Source organism: Trachurus trachurus, assembly GCF_905171665.1.
Source record: "Trachurus trachurus genome assembly, chromosome: 14".
NCBI classification, from domain to species: Eukaryota; Metazoa; Chordata; class Actinopteri; order Carangiformes; family Carangidae; genus Trachurus; species Trachurus trachurus.
In genome coordinates this window covers 13880631-13896965 of record NC_139903.1, presented here as the reverse complement: position 1 = coordinate 13896965, position 16335 = coordinate 13880631, and the positions used below count along the sequence as shown (strand labels likewise).

The 16335-nt window shown below is 40.9% G+C and overlaps 1 protein-coding gene across 1 annotated transcript; it reads left to right on the top strand.

The window, feature by feature from the left end:
• Positions 1–986: 986 nt before the first annotated feature.
• On the top strand, positions 987–9721 carry cchcr1 (coiled-coil alpha-helical rod protein 1). Its single transcript, XM_083986167.1, has 19 exons — positions 987–1097; positions 1426–1723; positions 1818–1985; positions 2193–2310; positions 3080–3274; positions 3558–3721; positions 3821–3935; positions 4125–4235; positions 4705–4848; positions 4930–5040; positions 5307–5413; positions 5503–5615; positions 5702–5774; positions 6504–6622; positions 6731–6919; positions 8138–8239; positions 8406–8548; positions 8644–8788; positions 8903–9721. Exons 1-19 carry the CDS (start codon positions 1028–1030, stop codon positions 9034–9036), a joined length of 2619 nt encoding a protein of 872 aa, XP_083842293.1. The 5' UTR covers positions 987–1027; the 3' UTR covers positions 9037–9721.
• Positions 9722–16335: the final 6614 nt, after the last annotated feature.

Here is a 16335-nt window from a genome sequence, read left to right as displayed (position 1 = left end):
TCCGATGAGCAGGAAAAGTGGGTGTGGCTGTTTTTCTCCACCAAGGAATGCTTTGGGTGTAAAACTAATGTTTGCGATCAACTCAGAATCATGAAAGACCCCTAGTTTGACCCCTCACAAGTTACTTTAGGCCAAATTTAACATTTCGGAATTTTCGCAAAATCTGGTTACGGTACCCCAATTTTGAGTAGTTTTTTAGGGGGTTTCCCACTGGAGTTGAATGTCAACATTTTATTACATGATATTACACACCTTCCTAAACACAATGGTGAAGAAATTTATTGGTAATGATTTACTTCCCAGATTTCCATAGGTTTCCAATGGAGAATAATGGAATAATGTGGAAAGAGACCCCTAAAGACCCCTAAAGGTCAGCCACCAAAGTGGTTCCACGTCTGAAATTAAACCTTGGGGTATGTAGATGAAATGCTGAAAGTTTCATGCTTTAGTCATTAAAACGCACAATTCCTTCCATATATGAGCTTATCTGCCCCACTATTCGGTCCTTGGCCTGAAAAACGTTGAAGACCCCTATTATATGGGCTTGCACGCCGATTCTGCACCATTGTCTGCACCAAATATGTATGGTGAAGGCCAGAGCGTGGCTGCTGAGAGATTTTAAGGCAGGAAGGAGTCACAACTTCCTACAAGACCTCACTCGGGGAACAGGACTCCCACAGTTACTTTTTCACGTTCCTTCCACTTTCCCGTGATGCACTGCGCCCCGCGGCTGCAGATGGCAGATGTCAAGCCAAATCAATTCAATTTTACTTCTTTAAAGTTCCTTAACATACTTACTCCTCGGGATACTGTTTGGGTTTCGTAATTTGGCTGATGTTGAATTCAAGTGTGTTAATGTCGGCTGGCAAAAACAGTCGACTCGAGCTGCGGAGGTTCGTTGTGTCCGGTTGTGACCCGTAACTAAGGCAACGACGCAGGGAGGGCGACTCGCTCGCGGGAGAACAAACGTTAAAAGAGGAGCAAAACAGTCCCGTGTCGGTTTGTGCTTCAAGTGCTAATTGGGAGCATGGAGAAACATAACTTTGGGAAAGAAAGACTCATAGTACCGACTGATTTCACCACACCAGCGGCTTCAAGTGAGTTACTTTCTCAAGTTCTTTTTGTTTGTTTGTTATTAGTTACTAACTTCAAGAGAAAGGTAATGTTAGCTCAGCTGACGTTAGCCGTCAATGTTAATAACCGAGATAACGTCAACGCGTTAACCTAACGTTAGCTAGTCTGCAGTTGTTCAGCTCAAATGTTGGCAAATGATTAGCTACAAAGAAAACAGGCTGAATTCAGAGGAAGGAAGTTGTTTTCATCGTGGCATTAGTGACACGGGCTTCCTAGTAAATATCTAAAAACAACAACAGACTAGCTAGTGCTCAGTCTGCTCACAGTCAAACGTGCTTTCATGTTATGCAGGAAATGTTCAGGAGGACCTGGTACCCCCCTCGCATTTTGCATCGATTGTCCAGTCTGCTGGAGCACAGAGAGGCGTTCAACACACTGGGACGCCGCCACCAGCCTCCTGGATAAACCCAGGTGGTGTCACATCGATATTCTCAGGGGATCCCAGTCCTGCCAATCCATGGCTCGCCATCACCCAGGCACAACAGGAAATCTTGGAGCTGAGGAAGGAAAACCAGCGGATTATGATGTTACAAGAAAACAGCGTTAGAGGAAGGATCCCTGTAGATCACCCATCAGATCTTAGGGCAAGGTAAAGTGTGTGTTTATATGGTCAGGGATACCATTATTGTTCTTCAGGTGGGTGATGCATTGGTTACATGAATAGGCCTCTTCCCCAAACTCAGACCTGCAGAAAGAAGTGAGCAGTGGTCCAGATGGGAATCAGAATGGCGTCTGGAGGCAGAGAAGCACAAGGCTGAAGCGGAGAGGTTGAAAGGGCAGGTGGAGGCCCTGAAGGAGGATGCAGGGAGACACAGAGAAGAGATGAGAGACAGAGACAACACCCTGAACAGGTAGGAATTATATATATATATATATATATATATATATATATATATATATATATATATATATATATATATATATATATATACATATTTTTTACATTATTAGGCTATCAAGCCTTTTCACAATTAATTGTGACATTCTTTGTGTACACGTTTCAGTGTAATGGTGAAGCTTTATGATCAACCTAATGTCTGATAACCTTTGTATGTCAGACAAAGCCATGAGTTGGAAGCACTGCGTGAAGAGCTATGCAAGGCAAAGACTGAACTCAGCCAAATCAGAGAAGAGCTCATTCACAGCAGTGGACAGAAGGAGAAAATAAGCTCACAGGTATTGCTGTTTGCTGACAAAACATTTCATTTCGACACTGAGGTTCACATGAGACTTAGTGGTGTTTTTTTGTTTTCATTTTGACAGTTTGCAATCTGATGTTTTTAGTACAGGCTTGTAATCTTAAAGGGATAGTTCAACATTTTGGCAAATTGGCCCATTGCCATAATCCCTATAGTTTTAGGAGTAGGTTCGTTACCTTTAATTGTCGATGTGAGCTATTTTTTAGAACGGCGGAGCAGAGCCGCGAGCTGCTCAGAGCTACGCCACGGAGGCTCATGGAATTTCTTGGTTTCCCTCATCAAACTCATCAAATACACAACCCAAAAACTCCAAAACGCTCTCGTGGACAAGTTGTGACCTGCATATTTACCACACTATGAGATAATAATGGAACGTTTTTCGAGGTAAATTCATGCAAAACTGTTGATGCGCGTACCCGTTGGGGGCAGTTTTTCGGCAAGCAGTCTCTGCATTTGCCTCAAAAACAACTCTGTCTAGTAGCCTCCATAGCGTAGCTCTGAGCAGCTCGCGGCTCGGCTCCACCGTTCTAAAAATAGCTTGCACTGACAATTAAAGGTAACAAACCTACTGCTAAAACTATAGGGATTATGGCAATGGGCCAATTTGCCAATGGGCCAATTTGCCATAATGTTGAACTATCCCTTTAATAATCCGCTATAGTCACCTGACGGTTTTAATTTAGTTTCTCTCTGATTAGTTTAACATATGGATATTCCTCTGTGTTTAACATTTCTTCTTCTTGCAGCTTGAACAACTAAAGACCGAGTCTGGTGAGGAAATTAAAAAGCTGAGGAGAGATGTAGAGAGGAGGAAAGAAGAAACCCAGGAGCTCACTCTGAAGGCTGAAATGGGCAGATTACAGGCTGAGGAGGAGGCCAAACATCAGTCTCGTAGACTGTCGGAGCATTTAGAGGAAAAGCTGAGGAAGCAGGAGGTGGAGGTGTGTGTGCAATTAAATTTGAACCGTATTAAATCTTGTACATACTGATTTGGGTGACCTTTCTTAAGATCTGTGCCCAGCATCCAAGAACCCATGTCAGCAAGCAGCTGCTCTGCTAAAGTATCCCTGAGTTGAAATTTAAGCACACAGTGCAGTGCTTTTCTAACTCTCCTCTGGAGGGAAACAAGTGAAAGGACAAGCTCTCCTTGAGTATCAATAAGGTATTACATCATTTTTTGTATGTGTCATAAAATGTCCAATGTTTTCCTCCCTTAACTTTCAGCTGCAGCAGTTGAATGCTTCGCACTCTGCAGAATTGGCCACAGCAAGAAAAACAAAGATTGAACTACAGGACAGACTTCAATCAATGACCTCAGAAATGCTGCAGCTAAAAAGCACTCTGACGGAGGTATCTACTGAGAGAGATGGGCTGAAAGAACATTTAAGGTGCCACATTCAATCTTGAACTGCTAAAGAGCTAAACATCTATCTACATTTATTGTCAGATTCACTGATTCTTTTTTGGGGATGTTGTTCATTTTTCAGCCAAATGGGACACGCTTTTGAGACACAATCTGCAACACTGCACAGCCTCAGAAATTACATCGGCCAGCTCGCCCCAGAGAAAAGAGAGAAGGAACAATTAAATGAAGCTGTTGAGGTGGAGACATTATAAAGAGTATTGATTGCGAGCAGACCACTGTAAAGTACTTGCATGGAAAAACACTTTTAAATGTTGTTTTTCAGTAGAGTAATGGAAGAACAGTGGCGGAAATGAGTTTTACATTTCAGTATTAACATGCATATTGCAATAATTCACCCTTTTATTTTAATGTTGTTCATCTTGTAGAGGCTGAACAAAGAGAAGGCAGCTCTTCAGACGACCACAGAGCTTTTGACAGTGAGGCTGAACTCTGTAAATGAGATACTTGCCCTCCAGGAACAGAAAATGGTGAAGAAGGTGTGTGTTGTGTGTGATAAAAATGCATGAGATTAGCCTAAAATTTATTCTGAGGTGTCGATACACCTGATGTCACCTTGAGGAGGCAGAGGTAACTATGATCAGACCACAGATTTTACCTGTGGTGTCCTATTGAGATGTTATGTACTATAGTATGACTCTGCAGGTGACGTATATACCGATTTTTCACTTGTGAATGCAAAATGTTACTAATCACAACAGAACAGATTATTTCTCAGTTTTTTTGGATGGTGATGCATGTGAGAAGAGAGTTTTGAAACCTCTTCTCTGTAGTGTGTTAATATACTCGGGGAGAGGAAAGGAAAAAAGCATTTAGCATTGTAAGAAGCTTAAGTAAGACAACGTCATGGTTAATTGAGCAAAAATTATCCATGCTCATATGGAGTATTTTCTAAAATGGCGTGTGTATGTCTGTCTAAGTGTAAGCTATATGTGTGTGTTTCAATAGGCTACGGCAGACCCACTACTGAAGAATGGATCTGAAAGCCTTCAAGTGATTCAGCTCTGGAGAGAAAAAGTGTTCAAATTATGCGTTCAGCTTCGCTCAAAGGACATTGAACTGAGAGGAGAAAAGGATAAACTCCTTTCAGAAGTATGATTCATTAATAATATAGCCTCATACAATGATGTCCAGTGTGTTTCGAACAGTGTTTAAAGTGTGGTACTGTTTTAGTTCAGATCCATGGAGCAGCAGCTCCAGCAGGAGCAGCACCGGGCCGGTGTCCTCCAGCACAGCCTGGATGACAGGATAGCTGAGCTGGACCTGGAGAGAGTGGAAAAGGAGGTTAGTACCAGAGCAAGTGATGTGATTTACATGGCTGTCTGAAATTTTGATGATGCACAATAAATTTGGGGCTGCTTAGGAAGGTGATAAACACTTGTACATTTTTACCCAAGTAAGATGCTGACTATATGAAAACTTTGCTAGTTTCTAAGAGCAGTTGCGGTTTTAAGAACAGCAGCTGGCCATGAAGACTTAAAACTGCGCATCATCGTAGATTTGTGTAAGATGCTATATCATAGGGATATATGTATTTTTTTTCTAACCAGACACTGAAACAGGACCTGGCCCAGGCTCACAAGGAAAATTCTCAGCTCAAGTCACAAAACCAAAAATCAAAAGCGGAACTTAAAATCCTGACGGATGCAGTGCACAGGTAAAACGATTTAGAAGAATGAAGTGGGTATGTAAACCTCTGTTTTGTCACCGTTGAAAGCTTCATGACAGTTTGGCTGTGGCTGACAGGTTCACTTCGGCATTTGAAAACAAGGTGGCAGAGGTGGACACGGCTCAAACAAGACTCAGCACTTTCACCCAGAGGCTAACGTTTGCTAAAAGACGAGTGGATACGATCCAAGGTCAGGTCTGACTGCAGGTTGATGGCATGATTGCAGTATATATTTGTCTGGTAAATGAGTCACATCACAGTGTTTTTGCTTTACAGGTCTGATCATGAGGAGGGCGGCTCTGCAGAAAGTTCATCAAGCCAGTAAACAGGCAGAACAGGCTTCCCACAGGTTTCATCATATATTATCAATATATTGATCACAGGGATTTACTCCCTGATACCAAAAAGTAATACCCAAACACGTTGCGCTCATTCTTGAGCCCAAAGTGATGTCTTGAAAAGTGTCTGTTTATTCCGATCAATAGCCTCCAAATCCAGAATGATGAATTTTTAATATAAAACGAAGAAAGTCAGCCAACTCTCTGCATGTTTAAACTGTAAACAGGTGTTTTAGTAATTTTAATGGTTAATTGATTGAATACAAATGTAGTGAGATTGTAGTGAATTAACTTGGAAAGTATTTAATCCAAATATTTAATAACTAGACTAATTCTAGCCTAATTTTGCAGTTCACGTATATATATATATATATATATATATATATATATATATATATATATATACACTGTCCAAATAAGGGCATTTTACTTTACTAGGCCTGCATGAAAATATGACAAACTATGATTTTCAGCTTCTAGTCTTCTTTTTTTTTTTGAATCAGTGCATGGTAACAAATCAATGCTGTGATGTTAATAAGAGTTGTTTGGTAAATACAGTGTCAATATATCACACTGTGAAAGTTGAATGCACTATTGCAGGATTCTTCATATAAAAGCTGTTGATTTCTGGCTGTTTAGAGTTTGTCTTGCTTGTTAAACACTGCAGTTGCTTTTCAGCCTCTCTCCTTGACTTTCTGTTCCGTTATTTGCTCTGCCATCTTGTCTGTGTTGCCCTGCAGCATCACAAACCTCCAGACAGAGCTTAGCTTGGTGTGTGAAGAGAGAGACAAGCTCGCACAGGAGCTCAAAAGAAGCCCCGAGCTCATAGAGAAAGCTCTGGCTGATCTGAAAGAACAATGTGAGCAACCTTACAACTCATGACAACTTATTATAATGAATCATCTGTTAGCTGTCCATGTTTAGGCAATATATCTGTCTCTGTTCACTTTTTGTATATCTACCTCAGATGAAAGCAAACAGAAGCAGCAGAGGCAGGAGCTGGAGCAGAGCTGGGTGGAGGTCCAACAGGCTGCGGCTGGCAGAGAGAAGGCCGAGCAGAGCCTGCAGCAAATCCAGGCCCAGCTGGAGGAGACCAAGGTCAACCTGGAGGAACTCCGCTCTGAGCTGCTCATCCAGCAGGAGCGCAGCGAGCACGGTGAGGCAGCAGCTACCTTAAGCTGCATGGCTGTTTTTCAGCCTTGACTTATCCAGGGAAAGCAGAATGAGCACTGCTCCTCTTTTTTCAGAAATGCCCTTCATCACAGTCTCCTCATATTCACGCCTGGGATCAGTCTGCCACTCCCCTCTGCTTCAGTAGCTTCACTGGAGCAGTTGGGGATAAAGTGACATGCTGAAGAGCACCTTGACTGTAGCTGCTCAGAGAGAGTTCCCCCTGTGGGAATATATCTGGCTGTTTAGCTGATAAATACCCCATTGTTTTAACCACTTAGCTGCTAACTTCATTCAGTGTAAAGCTGTAGTGTAAAGTGTGAGTAGACTAAACCTGTTAAATTGCAGATCAGAAAATAAAAATGGGTTGGTTTGTCACTATGACCGACTCCTTTCATACACATTTTCTCATGTGTTCGATTGTTGATAAAAACATACTTACTATAACCACTTTAAAGGGATAGTTCAACATTTTGGCAAATTGGCCCATTGCCGTAATCCCTATAGTTTTAGGAGTAGGTTCGTTACCTTTAATTGTCGGTGCAAGCTATTTTTAGAACAGCGGAGCAGAGCCGCGAGCTGCTCAGAGCTACGCTACGGAGGCTCATGAGATTTCTTGGTTTCCCTCATCAAACTAATCGAATACACAATCCAACAACTCCAAAATGCTCTCGTGGACAAGTTGTGACCTGCACATTCACCACGCTATGAGATAATAACGGAACGTTATGAGACTGAGTTGTTTTCGAGGTAAATTCATGCAAAACCGCTGATGCACGTTCCCGTCGGGGGCAGTTTTTCAGCAAGCAGTCTCTGCATTTACCTCAAAAACAATTCTGTCTCGTAACGTTCCGTTATTATCTCATAGCGTGGTAATGGGCCAATTTGCCAAAATGTTGAACTATCCCTTTAACATGCATCATCAAACTTGCCCCTATAATTTAAAAACCTAATAGAGGTGCTTTTAGGCAACAGTCACTTTACTGAATTTCAGTTTGTTATGCACTATCATGGTCTCATTGTAATAAGTGATCTGTAAATTATTCAATCACCTCTGTTTGCAGAAGTCTTATTGTCTATGAACATTTGCTGACAGATGCATTTAGATCCAGTTTATCCCTGAAGAAACATACAAATACAGCGTTAGACTTGTTTTCTCAGTCTTTGATTCAGGGAATTAAGTAATGGTGGATTTGTTGTTCAGCCCTGCAGGAGAGGGTGTCTGAGATTGAGGATCGGTGTGCTGAGAAGCTGAGAGAGATGGAGGTTCAAATCAATACGGCCAGGAGAGAGCACACCAAAGCAGGTAGCAGGATTATCACCATGCTACCTCAGCCCACAGAAGCTTAACACGGGGGGACTGGAGTCATATCTGTGACACAGACTATGATCTAATATGATTGGAGTTGTTTACACGGCATATAGCAACATTTTCCCAATGGCTTTTAATCTGCCTGTTTTGTCTTTTGCAGTTATGACTTTGCGACAGTTTGAGAGAGATGCAGCAAGGAAACAGGAGATGAGAGAAACTCAATATTTAGGGGGTACACACACAAAGAGCGATGTTGAAAATAAGCAACCGAAGGAGACGGAGAAGGACAAAAACCTGCTGCTGGTAAGAACTTTCTGAAACACATGACAGCTGTGAAAAATGTTGTTTCTGTCTTCATCTTTCCTCTGATGACCTGCTATGACCTGAACGTGTTCCAGGCTACTGTTGCTGAACGAGGGTTGATGAGCGAGTATCCAAGGGTTCACACAACAACATCTCAAAACTCTGCCGTTCATCGGGAGCGACAAAAACCTTCAGAGAGGAGTCGTTCTGTGGGGGCGAAAGTCCAAGTACCTGCAGATGGTAAGAAGTGTCCTAACCCATCATGTGTCAGATGCCTTTATATTTTTTTCTTTAAGTCCTTACATTTGTACTGATGCAGCCTATGTGACCAATGGCCTGTCTGTATCCTGTCAGAGAGACTCCTGTCTGTGTTGGAGGAGCTCCACACTCTCAGTGCTGCAGTGGTAAACAGTTCTGAGGACTCGGCGGAGGAGGAGGAGGGACAAAACAACAGCGTGGGACCATCCACAGGCAGTCTGCACAGCTGATACCTGAAGATGAATCACTGGAGGAAAGTGAAAGCACCTGTAATTTGCACAAAAGGTGGGCAGTGTTGATGAGTTAAGAGCCAAGGAAACCGTTGGTGGAGAGCCAGTCATCACAACAACATGCATGTCACGTTTGCTGGGTTTATTAGAACAATAATGGTTATTTAATTAGTGCAGACATAGAATACATATATTTACCACAAATCTACATTGAAGCTCTTGAAGCTCATAAAATTCTCTAAGTTCATCTTCTGCATCTTTATCCCCTCACCTTTTAAAACCATGTTCCACACTTATATGTTCTGTTACCTACTTTAAATTATATTCCCCATAAAACTGGTCCCTGAACTTTGTTTTGTGACCAGTGGACCAACGTTTAAACATGTAATTTGCTACATTTACAAATGAACTGCTTATTATTTTTTTTACTTCAGATAAAATGATAGATTTTAAAGAAATGAAAAAATGGACAGATGGTGATGGCGTATAAATAAATGCAAATATGTGACTAGATCTGTCAATTCTGAGAAGCCTCTTGCCAGATAGCAGAGAGATTCCTGGCAGATAAAAATAAAGCTGATGCAGTACTGGTGCTTTTAATGCGAATAGAAGTTTGTCCTGTTGAAGTTCATGTTACGGTCCAAGGATTTCTTTGTTATGCAGAGGCTGGTATCTTACTTTTCATTGGAACCTATAATAAAGTATTTTTTTAGTGCAAATTCTGTGGCTTTGGTGATGAAGAAATTCATGATTTCATTTAATCTTATTTCCAATAGTGACTAGAGCAACTTGCATATCTGATGAGACTTTAGCAAGTTAAAGCAGATATCAGCTTCACGGCCGTTTCGGCTAATGCTGCGTTCAAGGCAGGCTTTTGAAACCGTAAGTTACAGCTTCAAGTCACAACTACGACTTGGTAGCGTTCCAGGTAACCTGTAGCTCGTGTTTTTACCATCCTGTTGTCTGTGAAAGTTCCCTATAACGGCCACTCGTAACTTCCGACCCGTGAACTCGTACCAGATCGAACTGGTATGACTTCACAGGAAGGAAAAACACAAAGTACGAGTTTCTTTGAACGCACCATGAGTTAGCAGCCCCCGCCCTTGTCAGGCATCAATTGGTCCTCGTGCTACGTCACCACATTCACGCGCATCCCTTGGCTGCACACACAGCCCTTCATGCCGTTCTCTCTCCTCATTGGATAACACTTGTATCCCACAAGGAAAATTTTCTCCTCGGGTTACAGCAGAGCAGAGTGACGGAGAGACTCGTGTTTAGGCTGAAATACTTCATGTAAGTGATTGCTGACGGAAAATAGGACTATTTAGGACTTATATTAACAAAAACATTCCACTGATATCTGCTTTAAACTTTTAAAATCAAATTTGTGTATTTGTCAGCTTAGAAAGCTAATGTGATTAGTGCATCAAACCTGTATCCCAAGATAAAAATACAAAACATTCGGAGGACCTTTATGATTTCATATTGAAAAAAATCAATATTTCCTATTTGAAGTTCCTTTTTATAGGGGTCAATTTTAAAATGACTTTGCAGTCACAGGATGGATGATGATAAACATCATGATGAACCAGATAATGGTACTATTTTTCATGTTGTCATGAGTTGTAATAAATTTTGCAGTGGCTGGGAGTTTTGAGCCTCTAGGTGAAAACAGTCTGCAGAGACCAGAGTGAGAACAGAGTCAAAATACTAAAAAAAAAGAAAAAATCTCTGGACTTTTCTGCTCTATTTTCGAAGAGCATCAAAAATAATTTGCAGGGACACACTTGCTGTTTGATAGGTAATTCATCACAGCAAGTGAGGATTAAATTTAATTTTTGAGAAGAATATTGGATTTCCATTGTGCACTGCTACTTGTACCTGGTTCCTCAGAGTTTGCAATACACAGTATAATGCATAAGAATTGGTTGATATGTATTGTGAATGAATTCTTATTCTATACCAACTATAATACAAAACGCAGTCATGCCATGAAGGATTATGTACTGTCAAAACTATCAGACATCGTGATGGATAATTTTATGTGCCACCTAATTTAATTATCTTATCTATGACCATGTATCTTCCTCTGATTAACTTAAGATCACACCACACATTTACACTGCACACTCGTGTCAAAATCACTGTTGTTAATGACACTGTAATATTAATTAATATGAGTCACGACAGCAAATGTTCAAGTAGGACGGCGAGAAAAAAAAGCAGATCGTGTGCTCGCATGTTCCGATTAACACCAGCAGAGGGCGCTATTGTCAAAGGTGAGAACAGCACATGCAGTGATTTAATCATTAATGTGGACTACACTGTGAAAGGCAGTTTCCTCAGTGGAGACAGTAAAAAACAAAATGATTTCTTTAGATCATACACGTATTTCTTTGCTGCAAATCCAACTAGTGAAGTGGGTGATGGATATGTGCACATGGATTCAATCATCTGTCAGACTTAACTCTTGAATTAATCTGAATTGGAGGCCTGTCCAGAACCATTTGATGCTGAGCTGTGTCCCCACAAATGGCGAGGGACCAGGAGAAAACAAGACTGAGAAGGTGAAAAACTTTCATTGTGAAATTTCTTTCTGTATGGAGTGTTGCAGAAATAAATATAATATTTACTGTGCATATCTTCATTGCCAGAGAAGTGTAGAGAGGGTAGCGTATAGCAGCCAGACAACACTGTGGTTAACTGATGAAAAATTCATCAGAGCATTGCAATCCAGACACGACATGAAACAAATGACGTAATAAAAACCAATAAGCTTCCGAATAGTTCAGCATTAACAGTGTATAAAATAAATGATCCAAACAAAATGACTGCCAGCTGATTTCATATCACTGTGTTTACAGTCTGCTGTTTTCATGTTGGTAGTAATATTACCACGGCCTGAGCCAGTGCTTTGACACTGGCTTCACTGACCAGTGGTGTGTATGGGCGTGTGTGTGTGTGTGTGTGTGTGTGTGAACCCTCCTCCCTGTGGTTGTGAGGCTGATGCTGTGCTGTCAGAGTGCAGCGTGTCAAATCACAACATCTGCTGTCACCGGCCCTGCATGTCATCAGATGTCTGCATCAAGGCGCTACGTCTTTTTCTGCTTTACTCAAAACACCCAAACCTGTAGGTTTATTTTGGATGTCGTGGAAAGATTTTTACCCTTTCTCTTTCTCTCTCTCTATCACCTAGTCATTTATTTTTTATGTTTTTTACAAATACCCTCGACTTAGAAAAGAAGCCAAATGTCAGGGCCTCTTTGCAAAACTTCTTCCAGATGACCCACTATTTTTCTTGTTGAAGTGGTATTCAGGGCACAGATGCAGCACAACGCCGTACACAGCTTGTTGCTCACTCAGCAAACCATGTTATGTGTATTGCTAGTTGGCCATATAGCCTAAGAGTCAAAACTTTAAATCAAAAAACTTTACACTCTATCTGTGATATGTTCTGTCACACTTTGGTAAATGTCCCCAAAGTGGAGTCCTCTTGGGACCAGTCCTCATTCAAGTCTGCTACAGCCAGTGACTGGAATAAGCTGCAAAAATCCCAAAGACTGGTCAATTATTATCACTGTATTTTTCTCTCAGGGACATCTTGGCTGTTCTTCAGATATGTTATTGAGAACATCCCAGTAATCTGAAGAAACACTACACCCCCCCCCCACCCCCCACTGCTGGCATGACGTCATTATGTATTTAGATATTAAACTGTCAAACAAACAGCGCCGCGTCTTTGCAAAGTTCCTGCAGGCCAGAGGTCAGAGCTGATTTGGATCTGTGTCTCAGCTTGATGTGATCCGGTACGTCAGGGGTGTCGACCACCAGTGCCGCATGCTGCATCAGAGCCTGGTGGATGGTTGTGCACTGCTGTGGCAGGCCATGCTACAGGGTGGAACAGCAGCCATGGAGGAGGCAGCCAAGTAACCCTATTTATAGATGCCGGCAATGTGGGGCATTGTTTGGGGGGGGGGGGTTGACGGTGGACTGAACTGTCTTCAAACTACAGCAACTGAAGTGCTCTAGCATATATTTCCTCAAGTGTGTTTAAATGAGACAGAACTTTATAATTTTATTTAATTATTTTTGGTGTCTGTTCTCCTGTTGGCGAAGTGATGCAGTGTTCTGACCTCTGCACGGTGACAAAAATAGATGAAAAAAAAATGTACTCAGGGATCTGACTAAGAGCTTCAAGTAAGAAAACTCACAAATAGAAAAACATTTAGATTTTTTCAGCAGAGAAACATTTGGCCGGATTTTGCCAAATATTTCCAGATGTTTATCAATTTTTCATAAGATTTATGATCAATAAAACGACAACAAGAATTCTACAGAAAACGTAGCAAAGTGATATTGACACATGGTTTCTTTTTCAAAACGGCATCGGTAAACATGTCTCTTCCCACGCATGATGAAGTCTCCACCTGTGCCAATCAGTCACCTTGTTTGGAGCTGTAATTGCACTTCCCCTTTGGGACGATCAGTGTTGCTTGGAATGCAACACTGGGATGTTGGCGGTGTTTACTAGATGCGTGAATGAATTAACAAATGCTAGAACGCTCATCCATTGTTATTACCAGTGCAACTGACTCACAGAGGGGCACTTTGTTTGCCTGAGATTTACCTGCTCTTGAAAATAAAAAATAAAACTCAGGCGGACTGAAGGACTTTACTAATATTATGATTATTTACGAGTGAGGTGCTGGAGCTACACAGGTTTTCTTAAACTCATAGCTGAAACTTCCAGTTAAAGCCAGGGTTGGTTTTGTTCATGGTTTCATTAAAGATGTATCTCGAAAACTCCAACTTGAAAAGAACTTGATAATGAAAATTGTATTGAATCCCAGTGTCTGGATATAAATATTTGATGCATCTGTGTACTCTGCAGCCAACACCATATTTTGCCCCAAATTCATCCGTCATCAGAATCTTAATATCTCTATCAGTTCAGTTTTAGTATTTAATGTGGTAATCCATATAATGCATGCCTCTGCTAACATCTAATATGCATTTAGAAAAACCATTAGAGCCCTCCCCCCTGTCTCTTTGTTTTTTTCTATCATTGTAAAATGTTGGCAGTAAACAATGCTTTCACAGAGTGCCTTGCCGTTGGATGAGCTAGCGAGCAATTTAGACTGGGGTCAGCTTCTGTTGGCAGGAGCTGCTTGAGCAGACTGGAGAAACTGGAGAGACGCATTTAGTTCTTAGGAAATTCTGATTGAATGTACGACACAACAGTGAAATATTAAATTATCACATCAAATATCCTGCAGAGCATGTTGGACTTTGCAGTTTTTAAGAAGTAAAGTGAAATACGGAGAAATTGAATTGAAAGTCAGCCAAAGGGCAGAAAGTCTAATGTTAGTTCTGTCCTTAAAGCATCTGTTGTCGAGATCTCATCAGGCGGAAAAAGAGACAAGAAATGTTTGAGAAAACAGAACATAGATAATTAAAATGGCCAGGCTCATTTGTTTTGTTCTGTGAGCGCTTTGCCTGTGGGATATTCAGTTAAAGATGTGGGAATGTTTAATCAAATTTCCATTAATATTCATCTGTGCTGTTGCACCTTAGCTCCCCCCCGGTTACTAACATGCTGTTCAAATAAAGCTTCCTAATTACCAGATTTTTTAGACTTTCATTTCGTCATTTTCTCCATTTGCTCACAATCTGTTATTTTGAGTATCGTTCTGATTCAGTTGCTGCTCTGTCTTCCAAAGAAACCTTGTTTTTCTTATCCAGAGTATCACAAAGTGACAGTTTAACTACATACTCAGTAGAGCAATGGACAAGTGGACTTTACCCCAGAGTGGGGGGAAAAAAACTATTCAGTTACAAATTATCACAGTTTTCCATCAGTTCAAGGAGAAAAGAAATGATAGTAGCAAAAGTGCCATCTGCAAACAATAAATACCCTCTCAGTTTTTGACTTGGAACAAATGGACTTAATGATTTCAAAATACTGATTCACTCCAATGCTAAAATCATTGTCTTGAGCTTGCTCCCTGTAAACACTTATGCTAATGTTAGTAATTAAGGAATAGGACATACTGTATGAACCGGAAAATAAACTCACCCAAGCTCATTTTTCAAACACTGTACCTGACGGACATCTGAGATTATCTCTTTGCAAATCTGTTGACATGTGATGCTGATTCTCACTCAAACCAGAGCAGCTGCTTCGGTGTGTGGAGTGAAAACCTGAATACAAATTTCTGTCAGTGGCTCATGGATGGAGACTCTATAACTGACATCAAAGCAAAGTGCGTCAAACTGAATGTTAATATGAATATGCAATAAGATCGTTTAAGGGGGAAAAAGCAGTGAAGGCAACTTTTAAAAATAAATAAATAGATAAATAGCGTAATACTGTGATAAAGTATCTCATTCCAGCTGCAGTTCTGAGTGGATCTAGTCGGCAATGCGATTTGTGATTGCAGCTCTGGGTCTCTATCAGCTTGGTGCATTTGATTTTTGGGGGGATTTTGCCCTATTCTTTGTTGCAGATTTGCTGAGGCTTAGTGAAGATTCATGGGGAGTGACTGAGATCAGTTGCAGTATCTCTTAAGTCACACTGGGTTTTCAGTCCAAGTCATATCAGAGCTTTGGTTAGGTTATTCAAGGATTTTCTCATTCTTGCTCATGCCTTTGTCACATCCTGTTTAGATTATTGTGATGCATTTTACTACTTGCGTAACACAGTCATTTTTAAATCATCTTCAGTTTGTTTGAAATTCTGCTCCGAGCAAAGTCTCCTTACTAAGTCTCATATTTGACCTGTTTAAGCCTCTTAACACTCAGCACATTTCAAATTGATTTAAAATCCTGCTAATTACCTATAAGTCCCTCCATGGCAGCGCTCCAACATGTATTCTCATAAATGTACAGTATAGTCATTTATGCGGATTCACAGTTTAAATTTAGGCTGTAACACCTAAGGAGAGCAGCTAAATTAACTTTATGAAGGAACATACACATTATGTCCTGTGTTAAACTTCCTTCTGTATCACTGGGCAGTTGTGCGCGCAGCTTGGTAATTATCTATATAGTAAATTTACCACATGGCATATACAAACTTTAGTTTCGTAATTAGGCCTATAAACACTGTAATCACCACTGTGTGTCCAGTAGTAAATCTTGCAAAATTTGTTCTATTGACTGAGTCAGACTGGAGAGTTCATTAAGTATGATTCCCACAGAGAGTCTTTATTGATGCCATTTCAGTCCGTGATGCTACTTGCATGGATCTACATGATGGTCAATCTAGACTAAAATATCTCAACAAAAGTTTGATGGATT

Coding starts and splice junctions, on each gene's coding strand:
- cchcr1 (XM_083986167.1), top strand. CDS start 1,028: ATGGAGAAACATAACTTTGGGAAAGAAAGACTCATAGTACCGACTGAT. Junction 1,724..1,817: donor CCATCAGATCTTAGGGCAAG/GTAAAGTGTGTG, acceptor CCCCAAACTCAG/ACCTGCAGAAAGAAGTGAGC. Junction 8,240..8,405: donor GAGAGAGCACACCAAAGCAG/GTAGCAGGATTA, acceptor TGTCTTTTGCAG/TTATGACTTTGCGACAGTTT.